Below are 16,427 nucleotides of genomic sequence, written 5' to 3'. Positions count from 1 at the left end.
CTCAAAGCATGAATGGGACCCACTGAGGTCCATCCCCAACACAGGATCCTCCTGGACTCCTTGGAGGAGAGAATTGAAAGCCAGGATGGCAAAAAAAAAACTTCTCAGAGACTCTGAGTAGAAAGGAAAATCCAAAGTACCTTAAAAACCTTGAGTATCTCAAAGTATTAATGAGCCCAACTGAGTGTCAGTACAAAGCTCTCAAGGGACTTGTTAAAGCAGATAATTCGGGCCATGATTGCACAAACCTCTCACAGAGTCTGGATCAAAAGGGAAACACCAAGTACCTTAAAATAACTAAGTACCTTGAAGCATTAATGGGCCCCACTGAGTGTCATTACTGAAAAGGCTCTCAAGGGACTAATTATAGCAGATAATTGCAGGCCATGATTACACAAACCTCTCAGATACTCCTAGGCAAAAGCCAAATCCAAAGTCTTTGAAAAACCTGCAATCCCTGCAGGGAGAATGAAGGAGCCCCCAGGGCCATTCCTGAGCAAGGCTCCCCAGGGACTCCTTCCAGCAGATCCTTGAGGCCACTGGGATGTGGGCTAGGGGGGGGATGCTGATGGCAGGACAAGGAGCTGACAGTGCCCGGCCTGGCTGGGGCTGTGCCAGGAGGCCCCAGGGCCTCAGGACAAGGTGTCTCCTCACAGCCCTTGGTGGCACAGACCCTGCTGCTGTGCCCCAGGGCACCAAGTCTTGGCTTCTCTTTGTCTCCACCTGTATCACTGCCTGCAGTTCTCTGCCCTGCCTGGGGCCTGGGGAAACTTTCTCAGTTGTGTCCCTCAATGAGACCCATTAAAAGTCCAAGAAACTTTGGAGTGTGATTCTGCCTTGGAGCTCTGGAGAGGTTTTTTCAGCTCCCTCTCAGGGACTGATGTTCAGGGCCTGAGCACAAAGCCCCAGAGGCTCATTAATGTCCTCGTGCTGTGTCTGTGCTGCTGAGCTGGGCTGGGCTCCTGGCACAGAGGCAGCTCCTGGTAACCAAGAAGAGCTTCAAAAGCACATTTCTCTTGATGAGCAGCTCTTCTGCCAGCCCAGCAGGGCTGGGGCACTGCCTGCAGCCACCCCGGGCACAGCACAGAGGCACAGAGAGCTTCAATCTGTCAGGGCTGGGAAGGTGCTGAGAAGTGCCTGGGGCACAATCACTGCCAGCCCTTGGCACAGGAACCTCTGGCTGCAGGAAAATGCAGCTGCAGCTCCTGGAGCCATCTCCTAAAGCTGGAACATCCCAATGCCTACAGACTCTGTGAGTACATTCTCTGATTTTCTCTTGTGCAGAGCAGCCAGGGGTGCCCAGGGCTGTCCTGCAGAGCAGGGTCCTGCAGCCCAGGGCGCTGTGCTGGGGCAGGGACTCTGCTGCCTGCCAGGGACAGCTCTCAGCCAGCTCTGGCAGCTGCTGCCAGTACTGGGGGACAAGATCTGGGTGGGAGGACACAGCTGGTAAGGCTTTGAAGTGTTCTCCTTGAGTGGGGAGGATGCTGCATTGTACAGGACTGCTCCCAGCATGGCATTTAACTGCAGAACATTTCAAAGTAGATTATACAGGAAGCACAGCAAGGTAGGGGCTGCATAAAAGGGAAAATCCTGCTTTTTCAATCCACTGCTCTGGGTTGCCACGATGGGAAATTGCACATCAATATTTATCTCCCAGATCAGGGTGAGAATTTTTTTTTTCCTCAAATTTTATGAGACCAGGCAGTGACAGAACTCAGCACAGGGCCCCTCCCAGGCAAAATCAGTGTCACTTTTCCAGGCTCCTCAGGGTTGCTCTGACGTCGCCATCAGAGCCTGCAGAGCCAGAGCTGCCCCTGGGCAGTGCCAGAGTTGGGAGGGGTCTGCAGGGCAGAGCTGAGCCCCCAGGGCTGGGCTGGGCTCTGGCAGCACTGGCAGGGCCCAGCCCTGGGCACAGGGAAGCAACTGCTGGCAGGGACAGCTCCAGACAGCAGAGCCCTGGGCAGGCAGTGGGGGGAAAGTGCCCCTAGATTGTGGTGGGATATTTAAAGTCCTCTCCAAACCCAACTATTCCATGATTACTTTTTTCACAGGTCCTCTTGCCAATACACAGCCAATGTCTAACAGCAGCTCCATCAGCCACTTCCTTCTGCTGGCATTGGCAGACACGTGGCAGCTGCAGCTTCTGCACTTCTGCCTCTTGCTGGGCATCTCCCTGGCTGCCCTCCTGGGCAATGGCCTCATCATCAGTGCCGTAGCCTGCGGCCACCACCTGCACACGCCCATGTTCTTCTTCCTGCTCAACCTGGCCCTCAGCGACCTGGGCTCCATCTGCACCACTGTCCCCAAAGCCATGCACAATTCCCTCTGGGACACCAGGACCATCTCCTACAAAGGATGTGCTGCTCAGCTCTTTCTGAATTTCTTCTTCATCTCAGCAGAGTATTTTCTCCTGACCATCATGTGCTATGACCGCTACGTGTCCATCTGCAAACCCCTGCACTATGAGACCCTCCTGGGCAGCAGAGCTTGTGCCCACATGGCAGCAGCTGCCTGGGCCAGTGCTTTTCTCTATTCACTTCTGCACACAGCTAATACACTTTCCCTTCCCCTTTGCAAAGGCAATGCCCTGGGCCAGTTCTTCTGTGAAATCCCACAGATCCTCAAGCTCACCTGTGCCAAATCCTACCTCAGGGAATTTGGGCTCCTTGCTGTCAGTGCCTGTTTAGGTTTTGGTTGTTTTGTGTTCATTGTTTTCTCCTATGTGCAGATCTTCAGGGCTGTGCTGAGGATGCCCTCTGAGCAGGGACGGCACAAAGCCTTTTTCACCTGCCTCCCTCACCTGGCTGTGCTCTCCCTGTTCCTCAGCACTGCAGTGTTTGCCTACCTGAAACCCGCTTCGATCTCTTCCCCATCCCTGGATCTGATCCTGTCAGTTCTGTACTCAGTGGTGCCTCCTGCCCTGAACCCCCTCATCTACAGCCTGAGGAACCAGGAGCTCAAGGCGGCAGTGTGGAGTCTGATGACTGGACGGTTTCAGAAACATTAAACTGCTGACCAAGTTCTTCAACTTCTTCTTACTCTTGTAATAAAATTTATCTTTAATACTTCTTGTTCCATTCTGGAGGTTCTTTTTCCTTCTTTTACTTTAATAATTTTGTCTGATACTGTTAGGCTGGATGTGACCTACACACATGTCATTAGGGTCAAAGAAGAAAAAGTGTTTATTTTGCATGTTCCCCAGCTTACATACTTTATAAAAAACGTGATCTTAAATCATTAATTATATCAAAACAACTTATTATATAAATTATTGCAAAGTTATTAGCATCAATATAATTGGCAAAAGTTTTACAGGAAATTTATAAGGTCTGTATATACTTTTAATTATGCACATAGTCTAGCTTTAAAAATTTTTCATGTACCTTTGTTGGAAAAGAAATGAAATTTAGCAAAATATTTAATTATAGTGAGTTGTGTGTGAACTGGTTTGTTAAAAAGTAGTTTTGTAGCCGTTGAAAGTGTGTTGGGTTTTGTGTGTAACCTAGCAGGTAGTCTTAGGGATTTAATAAATAATTAAACTAGTGCAGGAAAGTAAGAATGCTAACCTGTCTAGAGGCAGCATACAATGCTCTTAGAATAAGATAAGCAGAAGATTAATGATCTTGTTGTGAACCAAGGAATGTATCACAAGGGGTCTGTGACCAGGCAAGGGGAACAGAGGACTGTTTTTTTTTAGAGACTAGGCAAGGGGAACAGGGAACTGTTTCTTGGAAACTTTGTTGTGAATCGCATGTATAAGAGGGAAGCACCCATACGCGAATTTGGGGGCTCGGACTTTGGGACGTGAGTCCCCCAGTTCCCCGGGCCCTTAATAAAGCACCCACAAAATTTATCCGAGTTTTGTGTCATTTATCAATCGGGCAACACCTTTACTAATCTGTTCCCATGCTGACCACCTTGTTTTCTTCCTTGCTATGGATAAACTCTAAAATAATCAATTGTTACTTCTTCAATTAACTCTGCTTTGCTTCCAAGCTAGCTGTAAAGCCCTTCTTATTGTCCACAGTGAAAGGTCATTGTTTGTGCCATTCCTCATTTAGTTTCCCTCCACCTACCCTGTGACCACAGACTGTGTCAGTGAGGGGCTGTGCTGTCCATGGCTTCAAAGAAACTAATAGATCTCCCAGCAGAGTTTTCTGCAGAGATGCCCTTTGGTTGCCTTCTCTAGAGCCACAGTAGCAATGTCTGTGTGCAGAGCTGGGGGCAGATCAGTGCTGGTCCAGCAGCTGTGCCCAGCAGCAGCAGCAGCACTTGGTGTTGCCAGTGCTGCTACCGTGGCCCTGCCCTGCTGCCCTGGTGGCCCTGGTGTTGCTGTAGGGCCTGAGTGCTCTCGGGGCCGGGCACAGTCCTGGGGGTGGCAGTGCCAGGGCTGCAGCAGGGACAGGCCATGGGCACTGCTGTGGCAGTGCTGATACCTCAGGCCAGGCCCTGGGGGCTCCAGGCTCCTTGCCCAGGCTCTCTCAAGAACACACACAGGCCAATGCTCAGCACAGAAAACCCCCGTGAGCAGCCCCAAGTTGACCGTGGGCAGGCTGGGGGCAAACAGCATGGCTGGGGCTCTGCAAGGGCCCTGGGGGAGACGGAAAGGAGCAGCAGAGCAGGGGCTGATCCATCCCCACTGCGCTGCACAGCCCAGGGCAGCGTCTCAGAGCGTCCTGATGGAGCTGCCAACAACATCCCCCCTCTGCAGCCTTGGCTTCTCCCCCAGCTCACACAGGTGCCCCATTCTTGCAAGCACAGACACAGCAGCTGTGGCTCAGGAGCCCCTGTTTGCATTTTACAGAGCAGGCAGGAGCACCCCCATGCTGTTGGTGTGGGGACATGAACCTGAGGGAGCACAAATGCCATCAGCCCCTGGGGCCAGCAAGGGCTGGGGCACACCAGGGAAACCACTCAGCTTTGTCCTGGCCTCTGCAGTCAGCCAGAAAGTTTGTTCCCATCAGCTGGGAGTTTCCTGTCCCACTGCAGACGCTGTTGCTCAGAGCCAGGGCTGCCTGGCAGCCACCCCCAAACTGCCCTGAGCATTTCCTTGGCTTCATCTTTGCTTTCTATGCTTTTTCCTGCTATAAATTTCTTCCTCTTGCCGACCCCTGTTCCCTGCCCTGCAAACAGCCCATCCCTTTTTGCCCTTTGCTCTCTGGCCCCACTCCCCATTGCAGTTCCTGACTTGGCACCATGGGAACGTCCCTTGGGGAGAAGGATCATCCTACAAGTGCTGCAGGAATTGTCTGCAGGCTCCTGCAGTGCCTGGTGCTGCTCCCTTGCAAGAGGCACCCCAGGCCAGGGGGGCACATCTGGGCTGCTGTGTCTGGCTCTGGGGCTCCCTGTTCTGGGCTATGAGGAGGAGCTGCAGAGGCTCTGCAGGACTGACAGGATGGGCTTTGGGGCTGGCAGGAGAAGCTGAGGGACCTGGGCTGCTGGAGCTTCTGAAGAGGAGGCCCAGGGTTCATCCTGCAACTGCTCCAAGGGTGTCTTCAGAGAATCCCAGAATCAGCAAGGTTGGAAAAGACCTTGGAGATTATCAAGTCCAACCTGTTCCCTGGCACTGCCTGGTCTCCCCTGAGCCTCCTCTTCTCCAGGATAAATAACTCCAGCTCCCTCAGCCACTCCTCACAGGACTTGTGTTCCAGACCCCTCCAAAGTCTTGTTGACCTTCTCTGGACACGCTCCAGCCCCTCCATGTACTTCCTAAATTGGAGGGCCCAGAACTGGACACAGGACTGAAGGTGCTACCAAACCAGAGCTGTGCACAGGGGAAGAATCACTGCCCTCCTCCTGCTGGCAACACTATTCCTGATCCATAGGAGTGCCAGGGGTTGGATGAGGGGAATGGTGGGGAGGGGGTGGGGACAAAGTTTTATTGATTGGCAGCCATGAAGGGTCTTGATTTTCATATCTAGTGAGACTGCATTAGAAGGAACTGGGGGCCAATATCAACTGTGGATTGCTGATACCAACCAATAAACAGGAAAAGAAAACAGGACAAAACAGTTCTCTCTGCATTGTTTTCAGTATAGTATATTAACTTTAAATACACTTTTGTAATCTGTCTAATTAATAGAAGAATAAATATCTTGCATTATTTTCAGAGAATTTTCTTTTTTGGGAGATTTGAACAAATGTTTATGAGCTTTTCCTATTGAATTCCTGAACAGAACATCTCTAGAGAGAAGAGGCCTCTGGAGTAAGAAAATTCGTTACCAAACTCCAAGTGGCTGAGGATCCATCCCCATCCGAGCAGCAATGAACAGAAATGGGCACAGCTTTGTGGCTGCCCCAGCTCTGGCATGGGCCTTGTGCCTGGAGCAGGAGCAGCTCTTGAGGGCCACAAGGCCAGGGCTCTTGTGCTGCCCTGGGCAGATGGGATGGCAGCAGGGGCTGCAGAGCTCTCAGCACCTCAGGCAGAGGGAAGCAGGGCAGCCAGGGAGCCTCCTTTGGCCTTGGCCAAGCACCTTCCCCCATGGCTGGGGCTGAGTCCTGTGGCAGCTGCAGCTGCTGCTGTGCCCTTGCAAGGGGCTGAGGCTGTGGGGCAGTGCCCAGAGCAGCCTGGCCTGAGCAGAGCTGTGGGGCCAGAGCCGGCTGGGCAGGTGAGACCCTTGGTGCTGCCCAGAGCTCAGGGCAGCTGGCAGAGCTTGCAGGGAGCTGGGCTGGGCTCAGAGAGCCTGGCCCAGAAACCCTCAGTATCCATCTCAGCCTGGCTGAGCGTGCAGGGGCAGGACTCAGGCCAGGCCTTGTGGGGCAGGGCCAGCGCCTGTGCAAGGCATTGCAAACAGGCAAGTGGCCCACAGAGGAGGCTGCTCTGTGCCCTTGGTGGCATGGACAGAGCAGGGAGGGGGCCCAGGACATTTGTCAGTGCCAGCCTCTGTGCCCAGCCCTTGGCAGCCCTGGCTGCTGAGCCCAGCTTTGGCCTGGGCTGAATTTGGCTGTGGCCCAGTTCCATCCTCCTGTGGGGCTCAGAGCCTGTTCCCAGCCATGGCCAGCCCTGGCTGCCTCTCTGCTGGCCCAGAGGCCGGCAGAGCCCAGGGCAGGGCTGTCTCTGAAGCTCCACAGGTGCCATGGGCTCTGAAGGAGCTGGCAGAGGCTGCCCAGCAGGGAGGCCATGGGGCACAGAGCCCCAAGGGTGATGTGGGCACCGCAGCATAGGAGCCGTTCCCAGCCGCAATGGTCCTGGCCTGGGCTGGGCCTGCACAGGGGCTGGGCCACCATGGCTGGGCCAGCACAGGCCACAAAGGGGCCACGCAGCCGCTGCTGGGGCTGACAGCAAGGCCACACACACAGAAGCAATTGCTGAGCATGGCCTGCACTGGCCAGGCCTGACTGTGCCAAAGGCAGAGCTCAGCTGCCCTTGGGGGCTGCAGGAACAGTCCAGAGCTCAAAGAGCCTCCATGGCTGTGCTGGAGACCAAGGCTGCAGGAGGGAAATGCAGGGCTGCTGCAGGGTAGGGACGGCATTTAATTCCAGCACACACCTCAGCTCTCTGATGATGCCGGCACCAATGCTGGGCCTTGTTTCAGACTGGAGAAGTGCAGACTGGGGACATGTCAGATGCTGCTGGGACATCCCAGAGAGCTGAGGGAAGAGCTGTTATGGATTTTAAACTGTTCAAATGTTTAACTTGTGTTTGTTGGCAAGAAACCTTTCTGTGCCTCTGAGTGTCACCAGGCCCTGAGCCCAAAGGACACAAACATGATGAGTTGTGGCTCCCACTGCAGGGGCACTTGGACCTTGGCTCTGCACCGGAGACCTCTTCATCCCATTTCTCTCTTTTCTCCCTCTGGGCATGGAGGGAGGTCCTGACTTCAGCCTATGACTCGTGTGTGTAAAGAGCAATTCCGGTAAGAATTGGGGCAGGAAGGTTTTCGGGGACCTTGGCATCTATGCTGGGCACAGAAGGTGTTTTCCTTTGCTCTGAGACTGTCTGCTGTGGGAAGTAGATTTAATATCCAGCAGAGGAATCACTTTTGCATTTGATGGAGCTGTGCCTTCCCTTGGCTTTGTTGGCTGACAATAAATGAACATCCCTCTGTGTCTCGGGCAGCTACTTCTCCAAGGAAAGCAGGTGGCAGTTGGAGCCAAGGAGCTGAAAGCCGCAGGTGCAGCCCGGGCTGGAGGGAGCTCAGATTTGTACAAGGCTGCTCTGAGTGCCAGGGCTTGGATGAGGGAAATGGTGGGCTGGGGACAGGGACAGAGCCTGATTGATTGTCAGTGATAAAGGGTCTTGATTTTCATATCTATTCAAATTACATGAGGAGGTTCTTGGATTCAGTGTCAATTGGAGACTGCACATATCAATAAATCAACAGGAAACTAAACTAAACTTGACCTAAAAAAATATTTTCTCTCTGTCTTTTCAAATATCATGTATTCACTTTGAATACATGACTAAGAGCTACTTAACTACAAAATATTTTGTAACTTTAATCAAAATATTCCCAATGGCTTGGCTTGTTAAGGTGTTCTGCATGGTAATGAGCCCTGGGAAACTGAATACCTGAAGTGAAGAGCTGAAGGCTGAACAAGCCTCTGAAGCAGGAAAATTCAGCAGCAGCCTCCAAGGTGCTGAGGATGTCAGCAGCCCCCACTGAGGCCATCCCTGCCCAGAGACCATGGGGGAATGGGCAGACAAGGAGAGTGTCCCTGGGGCCAGGGCAGAACAACTCAGAGGCACCAGCGGCTCCAGCTGGGAAATGGAGTGTGGAATGTGGCTGGGGAAGCCCTGCCTGGGCTGTGCCAAGCAGGACAGACAAGCCCTGACTGCCATCCCCCAAACAACTCTCTCAAGGAGACATTTAAAAGGAATTACTGTTGTTTGTGTACTCTGAGTTGGACGCACTAGAGAAATACCAACAAGAGATTCTCAGGAACTCAAAACAATAAACCAGCCTTTACTGTTAATCTGGAAAATCAAGAAAATTTTTGCAAAATGTTCAATACGACAAAGAATCAACAGAAACACTTCTCAAAGCAATACCTTGGCTCATCCAATTCCACAAATTGTAATCCTGTTCTTGTTTATGTCAATTAAAATTTACAAGAGAACGAAATTAGAAGAAGACACAGAAAGAGAGAAAGACAAAACAGATACAGAGAAGCATATACAGAGCTACCAACTCATGGGTTCCAATGGTGTTAAAATAAACAGAAATTCTAAGAGGAGGTAGGGTCAAGACGTGTGCTTTCCTTGTGGTCAGCCTTCAATACCCCTTGGTCTTCCTGTACCCTTCCCCCAGGTGGGACTTGGGTTCATTTGGTCCCTCAGGAGCTGGGCTGGGGGCTGCAGAGGTGGCTGTGGAGCATTGCCTGTGCTGTGCCAGGGACTGGCAGACACTGTTGGGCTGGGATAGAGGCTCTGGGGGGATTTGGGTCACAGGGCAGGGCAGTGCTTGACCTGCCCCTTCCTCCCCCACACACAACATGTTTTGATCCAACAATCTTCTCCAGTCTGTCACAACAGGCAATTCTGGAGGTGAAATCCCATTCTGGCCATGGGCACCTGGCCTAGATAGGAAGGAAAGCACAGAGCCCGAGTGTTTGGAAGGTGGGTGAGAGACTCACTGGGCCAAGGCCAGCCAGATTTGTCAGTAATGGCAGATTTTGTCTGGGACCAGTCTTTGGATATAGGCAATTTTGGAGGTGGAAACCCAATCTCAGCCATGGGCATCTCGAGAAGCAGGACAGTTCTTTCCCATAGGAAGGAAAGCACAGAGCCTTGACAAGTGTTTTGGGGTCAGATGGGAGGTGACCCTTGTGAGACCATTGCCAGCCAGACTTGTCCTGGCAATATTCCTATGGGAACAATCCCTGGATATAAGGAAATTTGGAGGTGAAACTCCAATTCTGGCCAAGCATGCCTGGAGGAGAAGAACAGATCATTTCCATAGGAAGGAAAGCATGGAGCCCCATTGTTTCAATAGCAGATGAGACCCTAAATATGTCAGGGTCAGTTGGACCAGTCATGTGGCTCCTGGGAGGCCAAACCAGACAGATGTGTTCTTTGTTCCCTTGGTTTTATGGTGTCACATAGTGTCACAAGGACTTGTTGATTACAGGAAGATCTGCAGTTGGATCCAATGGACCCCTAGTTCATTGGAGTCCCACAATGTCACAATGGCCCCTAGGTTCCAGAAGGCCTTGAAGTGTCACAATAGTCCCACTGATTCCATGTGCCCTTGCAGTGTCACAATGGTCTCCATGGTTCCATAGGTCCCACAATGTAATGTGAGTCCTCTATTCCATGAGTCCTGCAATTTCACAATGGACCTTTGGATCCTGGGCGTTTGCAGTGTCACAATGGTCTCCTTTGGCTCCACAGTGTCACAATGAACCATTGATGACAAGAGGCCCCTCTGTATCACAATGGACTTTTGGTTCCATGCAGCCCTGCAGTGTCACAATGGTCTGCTTTGACTCTCCAGTGTCACAATGGAACAGTGATGACACAAGGCCCTGCAATATCACAATGGACCTATGGTCCATGCAGGCCTGCAGTGTCACAAAGGCCTCTTGGTTTCACCAGGCCCCACAGTATCACCATGGTCCTCTTGGTTCTGTGGGGACCTCCAGGGTCACAATGGTCCCACTGGTTTCATGAGGCCTCACAGTGTCACAATGCTTTGCTTATTCCATGGGGCCTCATAGTGTCACAAAGGTCTCCATGATCCCATGAGTCCACTCAGTGTCACAATGGCCCCTTGGTTCCATGGTGCCCCAGTGTCACAATGGCCTCTTGGGTCCATGAGGCTGTGAAGTGTCTTAGTGGTTTCTTCATGATTCCATGAGGCCTTGCAAAGTCACAATGGATGTCTGGCTCCATGGGGTCTCACAGTGTCACAATGGCCCCTTGGTTCCATGATACCCCAAAGTGTCACAATGGTCTCCACAGTTCCATGTGGCCCCACAGTGTCACAATGGACCCTTGGTTTCATGGGGCCTCACAGTGTCACAAAGATCCCTACATTCCATGAGGTCACACAGCATCAGTACAGTCCCCTTGGTTCCATGAGGCCCAGCAATGTCACAGTGCTCTCCATGATTCCATGATGCCCCACAGTGTCACAATGGTCCTTTGGTCTCACAGGGCCCCACAGTGTCACAATGGTCCCTTGGTTCCATGGGCCCTGTGCTGCTACATTCCCCCCTCCCCTTCTCAGGCTGCCCTGCCAGCTGACAAATGCTCCTTGGGCCTCGGCCTTGGCCAACAGCCCCTGGGCTCAGCTCCTCTGCAGCTCATCACAAACACTGTCTGCTCCAGCCACTGCTGCTGCCCAACCAGCTCCTGGTTTCTGTAGGAACAGCTCTGGGAACTGTTTTTGTTCCCTCAGTGGCACAACATCCCTGTTCTCACACTGCCAAAGAAAGGTGTCGGTGTCAAGTGTGGCCAGGATGAACCATTGCTGGGACTGCAGCCCCTCTCTTGGGGCCCTGCAAACAGCGCTCCAAAAGGAGCCCTTGGAGCTCTCCTGGGCCAGCGACTCCCTCTCAGTGGGGCCTCTCCCAGCCGGGAACTCTCCCGTTTGCTGCACTCAGGGATTCCCAAAAACGACAGAGCCTGGACCGATCCCCCCGCTCCTCCAGGCTCAACCCTTTGCCCTTTGCTGGGGAGATGCCAAAGCATCCACAGGGAGCATTTCCTGCCCTCAGGGGAATTTCTCACAGGTGCCTTGCACTGACTGTTTGTGTCTGTGTGGACACAGGAAGGCCTGTGCTTGGGAAATGTGGCATAAATGCTGCTCTCTGAGAGGTTGGAATGCCCCTTGGATAGCTGAATCAGTCAGGCCTGTAAGTGAGGTTAAATCCCAAGGTCTAAGCTAAGTTAAATGATGCTAAGAGTTGTTTTGCTAAGTTGTTAAGTTTAATTTAAGTTATTAGCTAAGTTAAATATTGTTGCGTTATTCCTCTTTTAAATTGCTAAATCAAAAGTTTTAAGTAAGGTTAAATACTGTTAAGCTCTGTTCTTTTGCTAAATTGTGAAGTTGAAAGTGTCAGTAAAGGTAAAGGTGGAGGTTAAGTCCTGTGAAATTTGAGCTCTGTTAGGCTTTTAGGCCGTATTCCTTTCATCCTTGCCCTCACTGTCCTTGTGTCACACACTGACAAGGAGAGTTCTCTGATGATTTCTGGATTGATTGCCTGGAATTTGTTTGGTTTTGTTGTTGCTTTGTTTCCTTGGTGTGCCTGAAGTATCCAGTCAGGAGCAGAGTGGTTCTTGCTGAGGAATTCTGTGGTGCTGTCACTTAATATTAAATCTGGTTTTTGCTGATCCCTTGCCAGGGGATTTTTCAGTGCTCTCAAGCCCTCGCTTGTACAGAGTGAAGGACCCCTGGCCCAGGCTCTGGCCCTGGGGGACACGGGGACGCTGCCGGGGGGTCCCTGTCCCCCTGTGCCACCGCCAGGGCCCCTGTCCCCCGTCCCCGTGTCAGGCTCTGGGGTCGATCTCATGGAACATCCTCTGGGGGAGGCTGCGGGGCTGGGGGGACCTGGGGGGACAGGGGACCCCGCTGTGCATGAGAAAGGTTGGACTGCTCTGGGGGGAACTGTGGGGGGGGCTGGGGCAGAGTGACCTCCCCAGTAACCTCATGTAGCCCCTGTGATGTCATTCTGCCCTTGTGATGTCACACAGCCCCTGTAATGTCACACAGTCCCTGTGATGTCACACTGCCTCCTATGATGTCACAGATCTAACTCTGGGATGTAACCCTGGAATGTCATGCAGCTGAATGTGATGTCACAAAACCATCCTGTGATGTCATTGTCTGTTCTGTGACATCACAGCCTGCTCTATGAATTTACACAGCCAATTGGTGATGTCACAACCCACTCTCTGATGTCACAGAGCCACCCTCTATGATGGCAGGATCTGCTCAATGGCCACACACTCTACCGTATGATGTCACAGGCAGCTCTGTGCACAGGAGTTGCTCCTGGCCAGAGCTGTCTCTCTGTAGCGCTGCCCTTGCCAGGAGCTGCCTCTGTGACAGGACCCTGGCCCAGTTCAGCAGCACAGACACAGTACAAGGACTTTATGACCCTTGGGATCTTTGGTGCTCTTTGCATCAGGCCCAGTCCCTCAGAGAGGGCTCAAAAATTTCTCAAGAACTCAAAAAGAGATTGAAACACTGAAGTTTCTCATACTTTAAATAGCTCCATCTGTGCAACACAACTGAGAGAGTGTCCCCAGGTTCCAGGTAGAGCAGAACACTGGAGGCAGTGATGAACGGTGGGGACAAACAAGGCAAAGGTGTCTCTGGTGCTGAGCAAACCTGGATGTTTTTCAGGAATGCAAAGGGCCAAGGCCTGAGCCCCAGCCCCTGGCCAGGAAGATCCTGTCCCTCCCTCCTTGCTCAGGGCTCTTCCTGGGATGGGCACTGGCATGTGGGGATGTGCAATGGCAAGGGCAGGAGCATGGGGCGGCCCCTGCCAGGCTGCTGAGCAGGGGACAAGGAGGCAATGAGGCCCCAGGCCTGCAAGGGTCACTTGTCCCCTTGTGGCCTCAGGCCCAGGCCCAGCAGCCATGGCCAAAATGCTGCCCAAGTTGGCTCTGGCAGGGCTGTCTTGCAGCTGCTGCCCATCCCTGTGCCCTGCGCAGCCCAGGCTGTGCTAGGGTGTCCCTGCTGCCCTGCGCCTCTGTCCCTGAAGGCTGTCGGCATCCCCCGGCTGCCCCACCTGGCTGGGCCCTTCCTTTGCTGACAGCTCTGCCTCCTGCCTGCCTCTGCCTGCCCACACAAAGCCTTGGGCTGCTCCAGGCTCCTGCTGGGGACATGCTGCACCACAGCCCTGCCCTGGCAGGGAAATTCCTTTCTCCTGGTGCCAGTCTGGGCCTCCCCAGCTGTACTTGTGCCATTATTTCCTTCTCATGGTTATATCCTCTATGAAGAAAAGCTCCAGCCCCTCAGAAACCACCCTCCAATCCCTCCCAAGCTACTCCTGTTCTGTCCTCAGTCTCCACATCAGAGCCCAGAGCCATCAGACTTGCCCTGCTGGTTTTGTGATGAGGCCTCCAAACCCCGTCTTGGGAGATTTTTAGTTCTTCTCCAAGGTCTGTGAAAATAGAAAAAGAGTGGTCAAAGTTATTTTTTGCTAAATCTTGCAGTGACAGAAGAAAGGTCAATACCTCTAAACAGAAGGAGGGTGGATTTACATTTGATAGAAGGAGGAAACATTTTAGACTTATGAGAGTGTCACAAAATTGCAGCTTTTTTTCCAGAGAATTGGATGCCACATCCCAGGCATTGCCCAAGATCGGGAGCTTTGTGCAGCCTGACCCAATGAAACCCTCTCATTCCCAAGGACAGAATTCCTGTTGTGTGGGTTCTCTGATGTGCTGGGTGCCCTCACAAGGCTTCTGGCCAGAATGTCTGCTGAGGGCAGCCAGGTCACTGCAGGGGCAGTGACCTCAGAGCCATCACCATGGCAGCCCTGTCCCCTGGGCCTGGCTCTGCCCTTTCCTCTGCCCCTGCCTTGGCTCTGCTGGCATGAAGAGTTTTGTCATTAATATCTTGTCCCCAAGCTGCTGGGGCCAATGGCTTCCCAGTCAGGCTCCTGGAGCAGAAGTGGCTTTTCAGAGCCCAGCCAGGAATGAGCCCTGAGGTAGCAGCTCTGCAGTGGTGGCCACCAGGCCGGGCTGCCAAGGGAGGCTTCTGGCCATGGCCTGCAAGCAGCTGCTGCTGCCAAGGTGCCTTTGGTGCCTCAGGCTCTCCCTGGCACAGCTCCCAGCACGGCACTCTGCCCTTGTGCCCGAGCCCTTCCCTGAGCTGGGCTGGCCTGGGGCTTTTCCTGCAGTGGGCCCTGCCCTGCTGATGGCACAGGAGAGGCAGTTCCTGCTGGAGCAGGAGGCTCTGCCTGCAATGGGCTCCAACAACTTCAGCAAGGCCCTGTTTGCAAAGCCCCCAGTGGGAAATGAAGGAGGGGGGGTCACACTGCTTTGGGGGTGAATAATGCTGAAACCAGCCTGACTCCTCCATCTCAAAGTTCAACATCCTCAGAGGGAGCTGAAGCTGTGGCAGAGCTGGAAAAATCCCCAGAGAAAGGAACAACCAAGTGACACCACTGAGAGCTTCTGCAGCGCTGCTGAGCTGGCCCAGCCTGGGCACACCTGACTGACAGGGCAGCACCTCAGACTAGAAAAGCCCCATCCCATATTTTAATGGCAGCATCTCCTGACATTTCCCTTCTTGAGGGGTGTGGGGATTCCTCCCAGCGGTGGGGACATCCTCAAGGTCACTGCTCCAGGCTGAGCCAAAGGGAATTGCCCATGGTCATTGGTCGGGGGGAGTGACATCAATCTCTGCTTAATTACAGGTTTTGATTAATACAGTTGCTTTGAAATAATTTCCTAGTGCTCTGTATAATATATTTTACGTCTCTTACATCCTGGCATAAATATTTCTGATTAAGGCAGTTTTGTCTAATCATTACCATAATAGAGAATACATATTTATATAAATATATCTGCCCATGACAGGAACCCCGTGAGTGTCTAGGACATCCCAGCTCTTTGGCAGCCTGGGGACTCCTGAGATGTCACCATGGAGCCCCCGTGAGTGCCTGTGACAGATCGGTGCCTTTGCAGAACAAGGTCCCCTGGGATGTCACCATGGAATGGCTGTGACTGCCTCTGACCACACGGCTCATTACCATCCCCAGAAAGCCCTGGGAGGTCTCCATGGAGCCCCTGTCTGTGCCTGTGACATTCCAGCTCTGGAACAGCTTGGAGACTCTTGGAAAGTGCCTAAGGAACCCCTCTGAGGGCCTGTGACAAATCTGATCCTTAGCAGGCAAACATCACCAGCATTCTTTTGCTATGGTCAGTTTCCATGGCAACCATCACCAAGCCCCTCTTGCTATGGTCAGTTTCCATGGCAACCATCACCAGCTCCCTGTTGCTATGGTCAGTCCCTCGGCAGCTCCATGGAGACCTCATGCCAGGGGTGGTTGCCATGGACACCAGCTCAGGCCTGCAGCCACAGCCCTCTTCCATGGCAACCATTGCCAGTCCCATCCCCTGGCTCATGGGATCCCAGAACCACAGAATTGGCTGAGCTGGGAGGGACCCATCGGGATCCTCCAGTCCAACTGCTGGCCCTGCACAGGACACCCCAACAATGCCAGCCTGGGCCTGGCAGCACTGGCCAAACGCTGCTGGAGCTCAGAGAGCCCTGGAGCTGGGACCCTTCCCTGGGGAGCCTGGGCAGGGCCCCAGCAGCCTCTGGGCAAAAACCTTTTCCTGACATCCAACCTGAGCCTGCCCTGACTCAGCTGCAGCCGTTCCCTCCACTCCTGTCCCTGGGCACCAGAGGGAAGAGGTTCCCACAGCCCCAGCCAGGGACCCACTCCCAAGGCTGCTGCCATGGCCACCAGGGCTGGGACCAGTGGGATGCTCAGTTTCCATGGGCCGGGGTTCAGGAATGGGA

The 16,427-nt window shown here is 53.1% G+C and overlaps 1 protein-coding gene across 1 annotated transcript; it reads left to right on the top strand.

Moving 5' to 3' along the window:
* Positions 1-2,074: 2,074 nt before the first annotated feature.
* On the top strand, positions 2,075-3,007 carry LOC131560187 (olfactory receptor 14C36-like). The gene has a single exon (XM_058808854.1). It carries the CDS (start codon positions 2,075-2,077, stop codon positions 3,005-3,007), a length of 933 nt encoding a protein of 310 aa, XP_058664837.1.
* Positions 3,008-16,427: the final 13,420 nt, after the last annotated feature.

Source organism: Ammospiza caudacuta, chromosome 7, assembly GCF_027887145.1.
Source record: "Ammospiza caudacuta isolate bAmmCau1 chromosome 7, bAmmCau1.pri, whole genome shotgun sequence".
In the NCBI taxonomy this organism is placed as follows: Eukaryota; Metazoa; Chordata; class Aves; order Passeriformes; family Passerellidae; genus Ammospiza; species Ammospiza caudacuta.
Note: the sequence above shows the minus strand (reverse complement) of the source record. Positions and strands in the feature narration are given on the sequence as shown.

What these genes read in the sequence shown, in the direction of transcription:
- LOC131560187 (XM_058808854.1), top strand. Translation starts at nt 2,075, where the DNA reads ATGTCTAACAGCAGCTCCATCAGCCACTTCCTTCTGCTGGCATTGGCA.